At 38.3% G+C, this 19145-nt stretch overlaps 1 protein-coding gene across 1 annotated transcript in view; it reads left to right on the forward strand.

The window, feature by feature from the left end:
* Nucleotides 1–19145, forward strand: part of LOC124788041 (pre-mRNA-splicing factor ATP-dependent RNA helicase PRP16) — a 190143-nt gene that overhangs the window by 52059 nt on the left and 118939 nt on the right. The window contains exon 10 of the mRNA XM_047255099.1: nucleotides 14130–14372. Coding sequence (XP_047111055.1) covers nucleotides 14130–14372 — 243 coding nt within the window. The remainder of the gene's footprint in view (nucleotides 1–14129; nucleotides 14373–19145) is intronic.

Here is a 19145-nt window from a genome sequence, read left to right on the forward strand (position 1 = left end):
TTGTCATTTTTTATTTGTACGAGGATAATCCCAAAAGTAAGGTCTCCTATTTTTTTATAAGTACATAGACCTGTTTATTTCTACAATGGTTTACATCAGTTTACAGCTTGAACATTTAGCTATTTTTCGACATAATCACCGTTTCTGTTGATGCATTTTTGTAGATGCTGTGGCAGTTTTTGTATGCCCATGGCGTACCAGCTCACCACCATTCTCTTCAGAAAGGGCGTACACATTCTCCACGACAACGCTCGCCCACACATCACTCTGCAAACCATTGCTCTCCTGCAACAGTTTCAGTGGAACACAATCACCCACCCACCCTATAGTCCTCATTTGGCTCCCAGTGACTTTCACCTGTTCCTAGGTTAAAGGAACATTTGGCCGGAAACCGATTCAGCTCCAATGACGAGGTGAAAGAAGAGATTCATAACTTTCTGAAAAGCATGGCGGTGAGCTGGTATGACGTGGGCCTACAAAAACTGCCACAATGTCTACAAAAATGCATCGACAGAAACGGTGATTATGTCGAAAAATAGCTAAATGTTCAAGCTGTAAAGTGACGTAAACCATTGTAGAAATAAACATGACTATGTACTTATAAAAAAATAGGAGACCTTACTTTTGGAATTACCCTCATAGGTCAATGTTGCCATTTAAATTTACGTATAGTCTTTTGTAGATACTGAGTGGAGCTGTGAATGCCAGAAAATGGAATGCCAAGTGGAGAATGACATAATCTTCTGTTTGAGTTCAATAGAGGTGCAAAGCTGTGTGTGGGGATAATGCCATTTGACAGAGCCCATTTGACAGAGCACGACTAGAATACGGTTTTCTCATTTCGAGGAAGATCTTTTTGACAATAGTGACTTTACACGTTCGGGGAAATCTTCAGGGATAGATGAAAATTGTTTAAATGCATTAATCCACAATGATCCACATCACTGTATTTGACAACTGATAAATGTGACGAACTGCGATCATTCCACCATTGTGCAACATTTGCACGTTGTGGGCTACAGAAATTGGCGTATGGAATGCTGCATGCCCTAAGCCAAAATCACAAAAATCATCAGGTGACCGTATGTGCATCTCTGCTTGCTCGTCATTAATTGGTTTATGAAAAACACCGACCATTCCTATCCCGATCATTACTGGTGACGAGAAATGTCGTCTTTATGCTAATATAAGGAAAAGGAAGGAATGTTCGAGCCCAAACAGAGCAGCAACACCCGTACAAAGACTGTGTGCATCCAGAAAATATAATGTTATATATCTGATGGAAGAGTGACGCTGTGGTATATTATGAGTTGCTTCTCTGAGGTGTAACATTCACTGCTGACATGTATTGACAACAACCGAGACGTCTTGCAGATGCAATCCGAGGATGAAGACCAGGAAGACTGTGTGAAGTGATGTCACTCCACAGTAACATCTGCCTGGGTTCTGCTAGGCTGACAGCAAACACTGCACAGGAGTTAGATTGGAAAGTCTTTCCGCATCAACCTCAGTCACCTGGTCTTGCTTCATCACATTTTCACCTTTCCCTCTTTGTGCCGAACAGCCTTCGAGGAACTACCGTTCCAGATGAGAATGCACTCTGAACGTGGCTCGATGAGTTCTTTGCCTCAAAGCTACACAATTTCTCCAGTCGCAGAATCAAAAAGTTACCCGTGCCGGGAGACTATTTTAAATAGTGAAGGAGAAATTATTATTGATGACTGTTATGTTTTTTTTTTTTTTTAACTAATGGAAAAAAAACATTACGCACTTATGCTCCGAGCCAATATTTTGCCCAGTCTTTAGTATTCAAGGAGTTGGCAGACAAGAGAACAAGTGCGAGATCTCTGTATCAAATCTCACTGCTGATACTTTACTTAATTCTAACACCAGATTTATTATGACTGCAAATTATTCGATATTCAATGATTCATTTATTATCTTTGCGTCCTTTACCCCGAGAAAAGGAGAAAAAAAGATTTTTGTAGGAGGTTGGGGGGAAAAAAGGATGCAAAATAACTTAGTCAAATCAGTATAATCATTTTATTTATATTATTGTATCTACATTAGGGTCATTATACATCAAAACACCCGATAATTCAAGCATTTGTAATCCTCAATCTCAGATTTTCACAAAACTTAGCATATTTGCTTATAGCATAGGGGTCTCAGACTACAACTATATTTTATATTGAACCTTACATGTAGTGATATTCTGATAACTGGGCTCTGCAAGAATGTCAATGCAAAATGATACTTATCTACATAAGTGCCCATAACTCAGATGCCAAGTGTTTATGAAGCTTTTGATTTGGATTTTTTTTTTTCCTTTATTTTTTCAGAAGTTGAGCAAGGCATTTAGTTGACAGATATCCAGTTATTGAAGCAGTAAAGTTCCAAAGAAAATTTTTAAACAATATTAATGTATGTCAATTTTCAATTTCAGAAAAATTACGAGGATGTGGAAAAATGCTTGTATCGCATTTTTCCAACCTGCTGGGAACCTGATTTTGGCCCTAAATAATCCCGTAGATTGTAAGCTTTCTAATAAAATAAAAATTTTATTTGGTCCTCTGATAATTGACACACACATATCTGAAATCAGAATAATTTTTGCTGTGATGGAAAAGTGTCATTTTAAGTTAGTTCATCCACTCCCTGCCTCAGATGCAAGAATAGCAAATTAGCATATTTAAGTATAACTCATTCTAGGCAGGCAAGTTAACTTTAAATGAGAAAATTTATTTCCTTTCACTTGACTAATTCAGTAATTTTTAAAAAGAAAGATGATGAAACTTACCAAACAAAAGCGCTGGCAGGTCGATAGACACACAAACAAACACAAACATACACACAAAATTCTAGCTTTCGCAACCAATGGTTGCCTCGTCAGGAAAGAGGGAAGGAGAAGGAAAGACAAAAGGATATGGGTTTTAAGGGAGAGGGTAAGGAGTCATTCCAATCCCGGGAGCGGAAAGACTTACCTTAGGGGGAAAAAAGGACAGGTATACACTCGCACACACTCATATCAGTAATTTTTAAAGACTATACTATATATTATTTATGTGTTCAGTCAATCACCTGCTCAAAAGAGTTCTTAGACAGCAGTAACTTGTTTTTGAAACCTTTATTGGCATGAAAGGAAGGAAACAATTTCTTAAATTCATTGTTGAGAATAACTGGCATGCAACACTTAATCTATCTGGCCTCAGTTGCTCATTGTCTTTCTGTGTGATAGGTCTTACCTGTTTGTGGCGCAGATCTGTCATTCCACTTGTACATAGTATGTTTTAAGTGAAGTAGTACTCAGTTAATTGCATTGGAAAATGTGAGTTGATGCACTGTTGGAAAATTGCTAAAAGCACCATGTCATTTGGCAACCTGTACCTTAGTAAAAACTCTACACAAAATAGAAGAGTTGAGTGAAGCCCAATGAGATTTCATATTGCTGCTATCCAATATAAGCATTCCACAAGATCAAGAAAGCGCTGCTATGTGTGGACATCACAGATACTGTTTTGAAACATCACAAATACTATTACTTGAAAGTTTTTGAAAGTCATCAAAGAACTTGTGATCCTTTTAAAAAACACAGACAAATAGTTAAAAAATCTTTGAGGCCAGTCTTTGTCTAAAACATTAAGTGCTAAAACCAGGCCAAAAACTGTGCACAACATGTCGTAAGATTTGTGAACAGAAAACTTACATCAGTGAAAGAAATGAAAGTGATGCAAATGATCCGGAGGTGACATCTCATGAATCATTACTAAAAAGTCAAAGTATTGAGGATGCTCTTCCTTAAAAGTTCACTCCATTCCAAATCACAGCAAGGCATCATATGGCAAAAAGAAGCTAGAAAAAGTGAAGCATGATATGGATAGAAAAGTGGGACAGGCACTAGATTGCAGTATTGAAGATCCTGACCGTAGAGAAGAAAAATTTGATGGTGAAATTGTTAAGAAAGCCAACGATTTTGATGCCATGATATTGTTAATGAAAGAAAATGTGGTTAGTGTAAGAGTAGCTTAAGGAATTGAAATTTTAACTTTAGCTCCACCCTCTTGATCAAAATAAAACATAATGTCAAAATTCAGTGTTAGTGAGTACGTGGTTCGACAAGCAAGGAAGCTGAAAACAGATAAGGGTATTTTATCAGTTCCTAAACCAAACAGGGGGAAAGTTATTGCCCGTGAAGTAGTAAAGATTGTCACTGATTTCTACCAAAATGATAAACATACTCAAATGTTAAAAGGATCAAAAGACGAAGTTAGCATTCAGAAGAATGTGTATATGCGTAACAGACTCATCCTTTGCAACTTAAGAGAACTGTGCTCTTGTTTTAAATGAGAGAATACGAACATTAACATTGGTATTTCTAAATTCTGTTCACTGAGACTGAAGTGGTGTATTTTGGCTGGTGCTGCCGGCACTCATTCACTGTGTGTGTGTGTGTGTGTGTGTGTGTGTGTGTGTGTGTGTGTTTATCCACCAAAATGTAAAATTGCTTTTGGGTGCAGAACACATTGAAGAAACATACAAAGAACTTATAAAATTTCTTATATATGACTCTGAAAACTACTGCATGCTTAATCACTGTGATAATTGTCTCAGTGATAACAAACAGAAATTAATGAATAATTAAAACATAAATTAACTTACAAAGATGCTGATGATGAAATTGAGCTCATCCAGTAGATAGACAGAGATCATCAGGCAGAACTGGTAAAACAGCCTGCAACTGTTGGTGAATACATCAACTTGTTGGTAATAAAATTACAGGCACTTAAACCACACTCATTTATATCTAAGTGTTAGTCAAAATCATTGAAAAAATTGAAAGAAAATCTAACCCCAGAAAAAGCAATTCTGTTAATTGACTTTGCTGAAAACTACAGTTTTGTAATTTAGAATGAAATTCAGAGTTATTACTGGACCAGAAGCAGCTGTACAATCCATCCTGTGTGTGTTAATGTGGTAAATGAAGAAAGTAAATTGGTAATAGTGAACCATTGCTTTATAAGTGTAACAATTCTGTCACTAAATGTAACTGGATTTTCTCTTTTGATGCTAGTCAAATGTCAGGATGAGCATTTCTGCAAAGGGCATTTGATTCTAAAGCATTATATCAGAGTGAAAATACTAAATAAATTACTTTTTGACATCTTCAATTTTTTGGTCCTGTCCTCCTCAGTTGCGCGTAATACTACGGTATGTTGATGATTTGCACTTATGGACCGTCTGACAGCAACTGAATAAAACACAATTTTAGTGCCATACGCGTTTCGCCTTTATTTTCTGCAAGGCATCATCAGTGGCCTGTAATATGTACATATGTTAGCTATTTTATTTACATTTTTGTCACTGTGCCTGTAGGTTATAAACAGTTCTGGTGCTTGGTATTTCCTATTAAGTAGTAATGTTTTGAACTGTACTTACAGGTTGAGTAGACAGTTTCTTACATATTACGCTCCTGTTGCATTTTTGGTCTTGTTCTTCTTCCTATGAGCGCCAATTTGCTGTTTTTTCTGCATTCCACAGCACTATGCACTGAACGCTTTTTTTAATGCAATGTTTTGATTTCTGTTGCCGACTGTCAAATGTTTTTGCCAAAGATCGAATATTACTGCCAAACTTATGAGTGTAACTATCGAAGTATCTGTGGTCTGTTCGTGTATGCATTTGTGTGTGCGCTTGTGTGTGTGTGTGTGTGTGTGTGTGTGTGTGTGTGTGTGTGTTTTTTGGTGTCATATTATTTTATTTTATTTTATTGTATTTAATTATTTATTTTAATAGAAGGAAACATTCCACGTGGGAAAAATTATATATAAAAACAAAGATGAGGTGACTTACCGAACGAAAGCGCTGGCAGGTCGATAGACACACAAACAAACACAAACATACACACAAAATTCAAGCTTTCGCAACAAACTGTTGCCTCATCAGGAAAGAGGGAAGGAGAGGGGAAGACGAAAGGAAGTGGGTTTTAAGGGAGAGGGTAAGGAGTCATTCCAATCCCGGGAGCGGAAAGACTTACCTTAGGGGGAAAAAAGGACAGGTATACACTCGCACACATGCACACATATAGAGAATATACAGAACATACAGGTACCACACACAGCATCACTGATTTCATTCGATATAGAAAATATGTATACCTCCATCCCTATCACAGAAACAATAGAAATCATAGAACAAAATCTCTCATCCCACAGCAACCTCACCACAGACGCAATAAAAGAAATAACAGATATGCTCAGACTGACAACTGAACAAAACTACTTTCAGTTTGAGGAAGAATATTATCTACAAACTGATGGACTGCCCATGGGATCCCCAATATCAGGAACACTAGCAAACATTTTCATCAGTCACCTTGAAAATCAGATATTTGATAAGATAACCACAAATGAAAGTTTCAAAATCATATATCGGTACAGATACGTGGATGACATTATTTGTTTGGTAGACGAGCCAAGTGAAAAAATAGATGAACTCCATTCAGAAATAAACAAAGCTCATAAGAACATAAAATTCACACTTGAAAAAGAAAAAGAAAATCAAATAAATTTTCTTGACATTACAATTAAAAAAGAAAATGGAAAACATACATTTAACATCTTTAGAAAACCAACAGCCATGGACACAATAATACATTCCACATCCAACCACCCCCAAAGCCAGAAATTTGCAGCACTAAGACACATGTTACATAGATTAAACAGAATCCCACTCAGTAAGAGAAACTATGAACAAGAAATGAACACGATCATACAAATAGCTAGGAACAACGGTTATGACACACATGTGGTACACAGGCTCAATCAAAAAATAAAAACACAAATAAAAAAACAAACACAACATTTCCACAATACAAAAGAACTCACAAGCTGAAAACTTACAAACACACTCAACAAACACACACAATGACAACACCACACAGAAAAGAACCAGATGGTACACCATGACCTACACACACAAACTAACACACAGAGTTGCAAACATCCTAAAGAGACAGGGCTTCAAAATAGCATATAAGCCTGGGCAAACCCTTCAATCACACCTAAGCCAGCCAGCTACCAAGAGGGACAAATTCCAACAATCAGGAATATATAAACTTGAATGTCAAAGTTGTGATGCAGTATACATAGGCATGACATGCAGGAATTTTGAAACAAGATACAAAGAACATATCAGATGTTGGAAGTATGAAACAAACCATTCCACATTTGCAGAACATTTAAAACACTACAACCATCATCCTACAAACATGGAACAAGAAATGAAGATAATGAGAATAAGAACCATGACAAACATCTTATACAAATGCAAGAAAACTTCCACATCCAGAAAGCCATAGCAGAAAACAAACATGTGATAAATGAACAAACACACATCAGCACAGGCTCCTTACTACACTTAATAAAGGAAATGATAACATAAAAAAAGTATATAACACCAAAATACACACACACACACACACACACACACACACACACACACACACACAGCCCCACCCCTCCAAAAAAAAAAAAAAAAAAAAAAAAAAATAATGCATAACACCAAAATACAGACAGACACACACACAGCACAAAAATATATATATATATATATATATCACACCAAAACACCCACACACACACATACACAGGACATAAACAAAAATAAATAATTAAATACAATAAAATAAAATAAAATAATATGACACCAAAAAACACTCACTCACACACACACACACACACACACACACACACACACACACACACAAGCGCACACACAAATGCATACACGAACAGACCACAGGTACTTCGATAGTTACACTCATAAGTTTGGCAGTAATATTCGATCTTTGGCAAAAACATTTGACAGTCGGCAACAGAAACCAAAACATTGCATTAAAAAAAGCGTTCAGTGCATAGTGCTGTGGAATGCAGAAAAAACAGCAAATTGGCGCTCATAGGAAGAAGAACAAGACCAAAAATGCAACAGGAGCGTAATATGTAAGAAACTGTCTACGCAACCTGTAAGTACAGTTCAAAACATTACTACTTAATAGGAAATACCAAGCACCAGAACTGTTTATAACCTATAGGCACAGTGGCAAAAATGTAAATAAAATAGCTAACATATGTACATATTACAGGCCACTGATGATGCCTTGCAGAAAATAAAGGCGAAACGCGTATGGCACTAAAATTGTGTTTTATTCAGTTGCTGTCAGACGGTCCATAAGTGAAAATCATCAACATACCGTAAAATTACTTTTTCTCTCTTAACAACATGTGGGCAGGGTGGGTTCTTCCTTGGCTCAGGGATGAGGTAGAATGAAACAGCATTTTTACATAAGATAACTTTTATTGAAAGTTTTGTACAACTGTATCTTACTGGATGTTCTGGCTCGGAGAGCGGCAGCTGTGTTGTTTGCGAGGCCTTCTGCTGCGGCAGCGTCTGATTACGCCTGGTGGTGTGTATCTCGTGTCGCCGTCTCGCCCAGTTGACTGGAGACGCACCTTGTGCAGTGGCCCGTTTAATTATTGAGAGCAAAGTCGCGCATCGGGTAGTGATACCTTGGATGTGGCATCCCAGTGTTTCTCTTCTCTAAGCGGCCGTGTGTGTTGTGCGTCGGCCAGCGGAGCGGCGTGGCGGGGGAAGGCCAGTGTCCCGGACTCGAACAACGGACTCCCACTTGCCAGTCTTCGGCTGTCAGATCTTCATCTCAGCTCACAGGTGACTGCTGATGTGAGGCCGTCTCCTTCCCGTCCTCACGAGTCACCCGGGTATGTAAAAATCAGTCTTCAAATACCTTTTAACTTCTGTCTTCTGGCACTGAGGCTGCTGCTTGCTGTTCCATTACAGCGGTGGACGTGGTGCGTCTGTGTATGATGTAGTCTCTTCTTGCGTGACGGTCTTCAGCACCGAAACTGACTGAAAACTACTGCTACTCTTCTCTCCTTGTCGGGCCTACTGCGTCTCGCGTATTTATTCACTTCAGTTCACTGGAGGTGAACGACTTCATGGTCATTGCCTCTTCTGTCACGTTGAAAAGCTTCTCGAAGAATCTTCTTAACGTCGGTCATTGGCTCTCGGAATGTAGGCTCACATGTGACAACTGAGAAACACGTGAGCCGGTCGGGCGATGCCCTGACGGCTGAATCGACAGCGTCCGCTTATGTGGGGAGGGCAATGGCTTCACCTTAACTTGCTGACTTCACGGTCATTGTCTCTTCTGCTCTGCCCGCTGTTTGTCAGTATGTAACTCTCAAACTAAACCAAGTTCTTCATTTATTTTCTAATTTCTACTTCACTTTGCTTTCACTAATTTATTTACTTATCTTAAGTACCACTCAATGGAACATGATGTAGGATTTGTAAATGCTTTCCAGAAGGAACTGGTTAAGTAGCTGGAGCATTACCCACAAGTGAAGAAAGTGCATTATTTCACTGCTGGATGTGCTGCTCAATATAAGAATAGAAAAAGCTTTAAAAACTTGTGTGAGCACAAAAACAATATTTCTGTTGAAACTGTGCATTCCTTTTTCGCTAGTAGCCACAGTAAATCTGTGTGTGATGGTTTGGGAGGAACTGTAAAACGTAAATTGAGAAGAGCTAGTCGTCAACTAGCAGATGATACACAAATAACAACTACATCTGGCATTTAGGATTTCCGCAAAGCTAATATTGACAACGTTCTTGTCACTTCTTAGAAAAAGTCAGTGTAGATTTCCTTTACAGGAACCTCGGTAAGAGATTTTCGACAACCCACAAAATACCTGGTACTAGGAATTTTAACCATTGCAAACCACTTTCTTGTGATTCTTTAGAGATTAGAAGAGTAACTTCTTCTGAAAAGCCTTCCTTGATTATTTCATTGAATGAAAATGCCCCACAATGGACATGCACTCGTCCTCAAAAAAATTCTTTTGTAGCAGTTTCTAACGTTTTCCTGATGACCGTAGACCGTGTAGCACTGGGGTGCAAGACTCGCACATCTCTCACAGGTGATTTACATATTGTGTGGAGCCGATCTTCTTCTCAGGACAGATGGCTGCGTTGATCTTCACAGTGCTTCTTCTCCAAAGATTTCATGCTGGTTAGGGAAATGATACGGAACTACTTTTCTACTTTTGAAATGATTTCTTACTCTCAGAATACTTTCATATCAACTTTGCTATATTTTCTTCTTCACACTAAAACAACTACACAAGTTTCACATGTGCTTTCAAGTCTCACAAATCAACCCCATCTGGAAGAGCTTAGTACTTAACATATATCATTACATTGGTTTTAATAACCCTTGTCAAAACAGTTCTTGCTCCTAGCAAGTCAAACAACAGAATATAAGAGACTCTAGATAAAGCATATTTCGATTGTTGTCAACAGTCACTACTACTTCACTGTCAAAGAGTAGCCCTGGATTACTCCTTGTACTGGACATACGGCTTCCAAGGCATGCGCGGCCACCACTTGTCAACACCGATAGACCGACACAACTTTAGTCTTCTCGTAACACACGCCCATCCTGCACACACATAAACCATAGTGCAGTAGATGCATTTCCATACTCACACACTCATCCTTAAAATATCATGTGTTCAAGGGTGAAATATGAGTGTCTCTAGAATTTACCCCGAAATTCTCAACGCACTACAAATTGTATATAATGACAGGTGGTACTTTGCTGTCGTCACAAATGTCTATGATGAACTATATTTTTTCCACCTACCTGGACCAGCAGTGTCATTCTTTTGGCCTGAGAAGTAAGACTTGTTAGTTGCCTTTGGAAAACATTTTATGTGCAGTTGGTGTATGTAAGTCAACATCATTAGGCAGAATGTATTACTTTAATGGAAAAAATATGAAGTAAACAATATAATTTGTTACGGTGGATTAAAAACAGACATTCTCTTAAGAAGTGTCATTGATAGTTTCAGAGATCTTCATTGCTGAACATTTACATTTTAAATTAACATTAGTGTGGCTAGAATAATTGTTGGTTAAAGATGCTAGTTCGACAGTTTAAATAAAGTTTACCCGTGCAATGAAAATGTTTCAGTTAAATGTATAACTTTCGGCTCTGTACTTTCATGAGGCAGCCTGCCTACAGGTTATCAGTTTACATAATCTGATTTGAATGATCTTCTGAACAATGGTGTGATACATGTTTAATGAACATCCAATATCTATCAAAACCTAGGGTGCTGCTTCTTTATACTTTTTTAAAAAATATTATCAGAGTTTTGATAAAAATAAATCTGGTATCAGCTGTCAGAAGTTTTTTACATATTTAAAAATCATTGTTTGGACCACAACAGCTAAAGTTAATTTTCTATATTCCCACAAGTCAAGAATAGTTATTAATTTTTTTTCCCAATAAAGATACATCCCTTGTGTGACATCTGGGAAAATATGACAATAATGTGTTGAAAATATGATAGTTTGTTATTTTTCTTATTATTATTATTATTATTATTATTGTTATTATTGTCTGAAGCAATGCAATCCAAATGACAAACTTCAGTTGCAGCATTTACATTTGTAAAAAAATTCCATTTTTTCCACTCAAAGTACATGAAGTATATGGAGAAATTTTGCATTGGCTATTGCCATGCATGAAGTAACAAGAAGAAAAAGCTCCGTGAAAATCTGAAGCAGTATTTATTTCCACCACACGACAAAGTATTGTGATTTCAGATTTATTTGTGTGTGTATTTGTAGAAAACCCATTAATGATTTTGTTTTGTTACAATGTGTACTGTCTTGGGAGTTATTTAAGACCAATTATAAGTTCCCACCAGGTTGAAGAATGTGATATAAGCATTTATCAATGTGTCTTTAGTTTTTTCTGGAAATTGGAAAGTGACATACATTAATTTTTTTTGTATTGTTCTTTGTAACTTTACTGCTGAAATAATTAGGTATCTGTTAAGTATATGCTTCTCTTATTAAAAAAAAAATCCAAATCAAAAGGTTCATAAACACCTGAGTTATGGGCATTTATGTAGGTAAGTACCATTTTGAACTGACAGTCTTTCAGAGCCCAGTTATCAGAATATTCTACATTTAAAATAGATACAGAAAAAAGTTTTTGTCCTAGAGCATAAAGATTGTGCGCAAGTTCTTATGTTATAAGTATAGGCAAACATGCAAAGTTTCATGAAAATTTGAGGTGATGAGTGACATGACCTGCATGATTTGACGTGGAATGACTCCGTAGTAAGAAGTATAATGTGTAACCTATGAGCTCTGCATATGGTACTGATCATAGAAACTTGGAAAATAATAATTTTGGCAACATATAGCACATGTAATGAACGCTGAATTTTTGCATGTGTGTTGTTTTTTCAGTCACTATTCAAAACAAACATGATTTACATTCATAAATGATTCTTCCATACCACGCAGTATTGTGGCATATCACACATATCCATTGTCAGAATTACATGGAAAATGGGGTGGGAAAGAGGGGGCAAAGAGAAACAGAAAGAATACAGGCGACGAGATTTGATCCAGAGAGCTTGCGCTTCTAAGACTAAGCAATTAATCCCACAGGTATGGAGTCTATGAATACAAGTGACTGTAAATAGTATAGAAGCACATCTAAAATTTTAAACTTGACTTTCTCGAAACTGGTTGAGAGTTGTGTCTTCCAGTTTAAATAGAGGGCTGTTGAGCACCTCAGTCAATTACAGAATGTCATCAGAGCAACATAACACATTGATCCAGTGCATCCTCCTCTTGCTCCACTGACAGCAAGTGTGAGATTCATTCAGTCATTCGGTTCCTGATTTTGTACAACGAAATGGTGGCCAGTATCCATTGCCAGCTTGTGGAAACCTATGGTTCCAAGGTAATGAACTGTTGGCATGTTACCAAGTGTGTTAGATTATTTAAGTAAGGCTGTACCGACATCTACAATGAAGAAAAAAGTGGGAGACTGTCTTTCGTTCCAGAAGAGTTTGTACAATGGGTTGAAGGAAAAGTTCACATTAATCACTGTGTGATTCTTGACTCCCTTAAAGTAAGTTTTACGCACATTTCATGAAGTCTCCTGGATGAAATCATGTCAGAAGGACTTAGATTTAAGAAATGCAAGGTGGGTACAAAAAATGTTCACTTCGGAACACTGCGAAAATCACGTGTTGGCTGCACACAAATTTATTAAGTGTTTTCAAACTGAGAATAAATTCTTTCTTGACTCACTTGTGACTGGGGATGAAACATGGGTGTCAAAAAGACTGCCTCTGCATTGGCACCATATCCATTCTCCATCCTCCCCAAACAATTTGAAGTTCAACCTTCAGAGAGGAAAATTACAGTGTCTTTGTTTTGGGACTGGAGAGGGCTCTTGTCGGTGGATTTCGTGCCCAAAGGGACCACCATCAGTGCTCCTGCATACTGAGAGATCCTACAGAAGTTTAGAAAAAATAAAAGACAAAACGAGACGAATGTTGACTCGTGGTGTGCCACTCCTCCATGACGACGCCGGACCCCCATACCGCCTGGCATACTCACAACTTTATTGTGTCGCCTGGATGGGGCGCAGTGACTCACCCACACTACTCCCGTGACCTGGCACCCTCAGACTACTGTCTCTTCGCGAAACTGAAGTTCTTGGGTGGACTGTGCTTTCAGAACGATGCAGCAAGGGGAACTTCATGTGGTCCCCTTGTCAGCCCAGTGCCCCACGAGGCTGCTATGAATTGTGATAACATCCTGTATAGAAATCTTACAGTTGTGGCACCTCTGGTGTCCCTCCCAGTGTGGCACCCTGAGTGGCAGCTTGTGTCACTTGGGCCTTAAACCAGCCCTGTGTATGCTGCAGTCATTCCATGATTGCAGAAATTCTTAGGTCTGTCATGCTCCATTGATCAGAGTTCTTGTTTGTATTTCAGTGTTTGATCCCTTTAGTTATGCTCTTATAAGAGTTAGTTCTGTTTCTTTGAACTGCATTTTTTCCATCCCTTATTGTTGATACTGAATGTTTATTTTTGTATCTATTTTTTTTTTAGTTTGGGAGCCCTTGTCTCTATAAATTAGGCTACATGCCCTATGTACCATTACCTTTATATTTCTCCTTTATTGTTAAAAGTTACATTTTTATCACTAATGCAATTTTTCTGTTTAATTTTCAGCTACTTAATGTAATCCGAGAGAATAATGTAGTGATAATTATTGGTGAAACTGGCAGTGGGAAAACAACTCAATTAACTCAGTATCTTCATGAGGATGGCTACAGTAAATATGGAATGATTGGCTGCACGCAGCCTCGTCGAGTTGCAGCAATGTCTGTAGCCAAGAGAGTCTCGGATGAAATGGGCACGCACCTTGGAGAAGAAGTGGGATATGCAATCCGTTTTGAGGATTGCACATCAGAGGTAGTACATGTTTTTACACTTAATAACATTTCATCAAAACATTTTGTATCTATCTTCTCTAATGTGATGCTCTGTAGCTGTACACAGTGATTTAAGTGTACAGACTGTTCACTTGACTAGATAATATTTTTGAAGTGAAGTGTGTGTAGTAAATTTTGATGTTATCATTGTTTACGCACGTGACACTGTGTGTGTAATCTTTCGACATGCAAACAAAGCCTAACTTCAGCTTGTTGTTGTGGTCTTCAGTCCTGAGACTGGTTTGATGCAGCTTTCCATGCTACTCTATCCTGTGCAAGCTTCTTCATCTCCCAGTACCTACTGCAACCTACAGCATTCTGAACCTGCTTAGTATATTCATCCCTTGGTCTCTCTCTATGGTTTTTACCCTCCACACTGCCCTCCAATACTAAACTGGTGATCCCTTGATGCCTCAGAACATGTCCTACCAACCTCCTCATTAGTTATGTGATCTACCCATCTAATCTTCAGCATTCTTCTGTAGTACCACATTTCGAAAGTTTCTATTCTCTTCTTGTCCAAACTATTTACCGTCCATGTTTCACTTCCACACATGGCTACACTCCATACAAATACTTTCAGAAACGACTTCCTGACACTTAAATCTGTACTGTGCTCGATGTTAACAAATTCCTCTTCTTCAGAACCGCTATCCTTGCCATTGCCAGTCTACATTTTATATCCTCTCTACTTCTACCATCATCAGTTATTTTGCCCCCCAAGTGCCTCATTTCCTAATCTAATTCCCTGAGCATCACCCGACTTAATTCAATTACATTCCATTATTCTCATTTTCCTTTAGTTGATGTTCATCTTATATCCTCCTTTCAAGACACTGTCCATTCCGTTCAACTGCTCTTCCAAGTCCTTTGCTGTCTCTGACAGAATTACAATGTTATCAGCAAACCTCAATGTTTTTATTTCTTCTCCATGGATTTTAATACCTACTCCGAATTTTTCTTTTATTTCCTTTACTGCTTGTTCAATATACAGATTGAATAACATCTGGGAGAGGCTACAACCCTGTCTCACTCCCTTCCCAACCACTGCTTCCCTTTGATTCCCCTCAACTCATAACTGCCATCTGGTTTCTGTACAAACTGTAAATAGCCTTTCACTCTCTGTATTTGACCCCTGTCACCTGTAGAATTTGAAAGAGAGTATTCCAGTCAACATTGTCAAAAACTTTCTCTAAGTCTACAAATGCTAGAAATGTAGGTTTGCCTTTCCTTATTCTATTTTCTAAGATAAGTCGCAGAGTCAGTATTGCCTCGCGTGTTCCAACATTTCTATGGAATCCAAACTGATCTTCCCTGAGGTCAGCTTCTACCAGTTTTTCCATTCGTCTGTAAAGAATTCGTGTTAGTATTTTACAGCTGTGACTTATTAAACTGATAGTTCGGTATTTTCACATCTGTCAACGCCTGTTGTCTTTGGGATTGGAATTATTATATTCTTCTTGAAGTCTGAAGGTATTTCACCTGTCTCATACATCTTGCTCACCAGATGGTAGAGTTTTGTCATGGCTGGCTCTCCTGAGGCTATCAGTAGTTCTAATGGAATGGTGTCTACTCCTGGGGCCTTGATTCAAATCAGGTCTTACAGTGCTCTGTCAAACTCTTCACGCAGTATCATATCTCCCATTTCATCTTCATCTACATCCTCTTCCTTGTCCTCAAGAACATTATCCTTGTATAGACCCACCTTTCTGCTTTCTACTTTCCCTTCTTTGCTTAGTACTGGGTTTCCATCTGTGTTCTTGATATTCATGCAAGTCGTCCACTTTTCTCCAAAGGTCTCTTTAATTTTCCTGTAGCCAGTATCTATCGTACCCTTAGTGATATGTGCCTCTACATCCTTACATTTGTCCTCTAGCCATCCCTGCTTAGCCATTTTGCACTTCCTGTCGATCTCATTTTTGAGACATTTGTATTCCTTTTTGCATACTTCATGTACTGCATTTTTGTATTTTATCCTTTCATCAATGAAATTCAGTATCTCTTCTGTTACCCAAGAATTTCTATTAGCCCTCGTCTTTTTACGTACTTATTCCTCTGCTACCTTCACTATTTCATCTCTCAAAGCTACCCATTCTTCTTCTACTGTATTTCTTTCCCCCATTCTTGTCAATTGTTCACTAATGCTCTCCCTGAAGCTCTCTACAACCTCTGGTTCTTTCAGTTTATCCAGATCCCATCTCCTCAATTTCCCACCTTTTTGCAGTTTCTTCAGTTTTAATCTACAGTTTATAACCAATTGATTGTGGTCAGAGTCTACATCTGGCCCTGGAAATGTCTTACGATTTGAAACCTGGTTCCTAAATCTCTGTCTTACCATTATATAATCTATCTGAGACCTTCTAGTATCTCCAGGCTTCTACCATGTATACAACCTTCTTTTATGATTTTTGAACCAAGTGTTAGCTATGATTAAGTTATGCTTTGTGCAAAATTCTACCAGGTGGCTTCCGCTTTCATTTCTTACCTCCAATCCATATTCACCTACTATGTGTCCTTCTCTCCCTTTTCTACTGTCGAATTCCAGTCACCTATGATTATTAAAATTTTGTCTCCCTTCACTACCTAAATAATTTCTTTTATCTCATCATACATTTCATCAATTTCTTCATCATCTGCAGAGCTAGTTGGCATATAAACTTGTACTACTGTAGTAGGTGTGGGCTTTGTGTTTATCTTGGCCACAATAATGCATTCACTATGCTGTTTGTAATAGCTTACTCACATTCCTATTTTTTTTTTTTTTTAATTCATTATTAAACCAACTCCTGCATTACCCCTATTTAATTTTGTATTTATAACCCTGTATTCACTTGACCAGAAGTGTTGTTTCTCCTGCCACCGAACTTCACTAATTTCCTCTATATCTAACTTTAACCTATCCATTTCCCTTTTTAAATTTTCTAACCTAACTGCCCGATTAAGGGATCTGACGTTCGACACTCTGATCCGTAGAACACCAGTTTTCTTTCTCCTGATAACGTCCTATTGAGTAGTCCCTGCCCGGAGATCCGAATGGGAGACTATTTTACCTCCGGAATATTTTACCCAAGAGGATGCCATCATCATTTAATCATACAGTAAAACTGCATGCCCTCGGGAAAAATTACGGCTGTAGTTTCCCTTTGCTTTCAGCCGTTCGCAGTACCAGCACAGCAAGGCCATTTTGATTAGTGTTACAAGGCCAGATCAGTCAATCATCCAGACTGTTGCCCCTGCAACTACTGCAAAGGCTGCTGCCCCTCTCCAGGAACCACACGTTTGTCAGGCCTCTCAACAGATACCTCTCCGTTGTGGTTGCACCTACGGTACGGCCATCTGTAACGCTGAGGCCGCAAGCCTCCCCACCAACAGCAAGGTCCATGGTTCAGCTTGGGTAGTGTAAATATTTTAAAGAGGGTAGAAAAATTATAAACTAGGGTGAAGATTAGTTCACTTTTTTACGCCCTGATAGGATGACTTGATTAACAAGGGACTAAGTGCCAAGCGATTCATGTTTTGGCAGTCATGTGCCAATTCAGTGGACAAATAGATTTTGGGGGCTGTATGATGTATAATTTCGACATTGCGGTTGCTCCTTGATGGGGAAAATGAGAGAGCAGATTGTATGATTCGCTGCAGCTGCCGATTCAGAGAAAAGTCCGTATTGTGTTAGACATTTCTTATGCATGAAGAAATATTTTGTCCGTAAAAGGGATGGTAAATTATAGTGAAATAAAACTTGAGCATCTCCTGTGATCTTGATAGGTCCAGCAAATTGGTAGTCCATGAATAAAGCTTGCTCTGTTCCCATCTTCAGGCGCAAGTCAACCATAAAACAGAAAACGTTTCTGGAGTCCCTCCCACCACTGTGTCTACAGAAATTCATAGAATCATTTACTGAGAGTATCAAACAGTGGGAAATCCTGGACGGAATGTAACAATATTATGAAAAGGATAGTTGCTACTCACCATATAGCTGAGTCACAGATAGGCACAACAAAAAGACTGTCACAAAATGAGCTTTTGGCCAACAAGGCCTTTTTTTGAGGCTGTGGTCATGTGTGTGCGAGAAGCTCTGTGTGTGTGTGTGTGTGTGTGTGTGTGTGTGTGTGTGTGTGTGAGCATCCTAAAGAGCCTGGAGAATCTACAAAGGTGGGTGAAGAGCATATTCTGTGCAGAGAGACAGAAAATAAGACCCAACATTGCTGATTTGTTTCTGTCAGTTCATGCAATCTGATAGCTGAATATGTGGTGGCATACACAGTTTTCCACAGTGAAGTCCATTCTCTGTAATGTGATTGTTTAGTGAGAGAGTAAGATGTACACGCAACTATATTGTCAATAATAATAATAATAATGCAGCTTCTTTCTTTAAATACTGGAAATATATAATGTTTCATCTTTGTAGCAATAGTGATCCTCTTCATCAATCATATGATTGTTTGCATTGCTTACATTGGGTATTCACAATGATAAAGTATATTTAAGGCATTTTCTGACTGTAAAAAATATGAGCTTATTCTCTATGTCTTATGCAAGCAGCTCGTACAAGTGTTGAGATCCTTTGTATTGCCTCATTTTTAAATCTCTCAGCATCGGCAATTCTGAATGTACTGTTTTTCTTGGCAAATTCGTCTGTCCCATAAATTCAGTAGGCAGGCTTGTGTGCATTGACAAGAATCACCAATTCTGCTATGGTCTGTGCCAAACTCTGATGTATTCCGTTAGAGGCTAACCACACAATATTATCTGC

Source organism: Schistocerca piceifrons, chromosome 3 (genome assembly GCF_021461385.2).
Source record: "Schistocerca piceifrons isolate TAMUIC-IGC-003096 chromosome 3, iqSchPice1.1, whole genome shotgun sequence".
Classification (NCBI taxonomy): Eukaryota; Metazoa; Arthropoda; class Insecta; order Orthoptera; family Acrididae; genus Schistocerca; species Schistocerca piceifrons.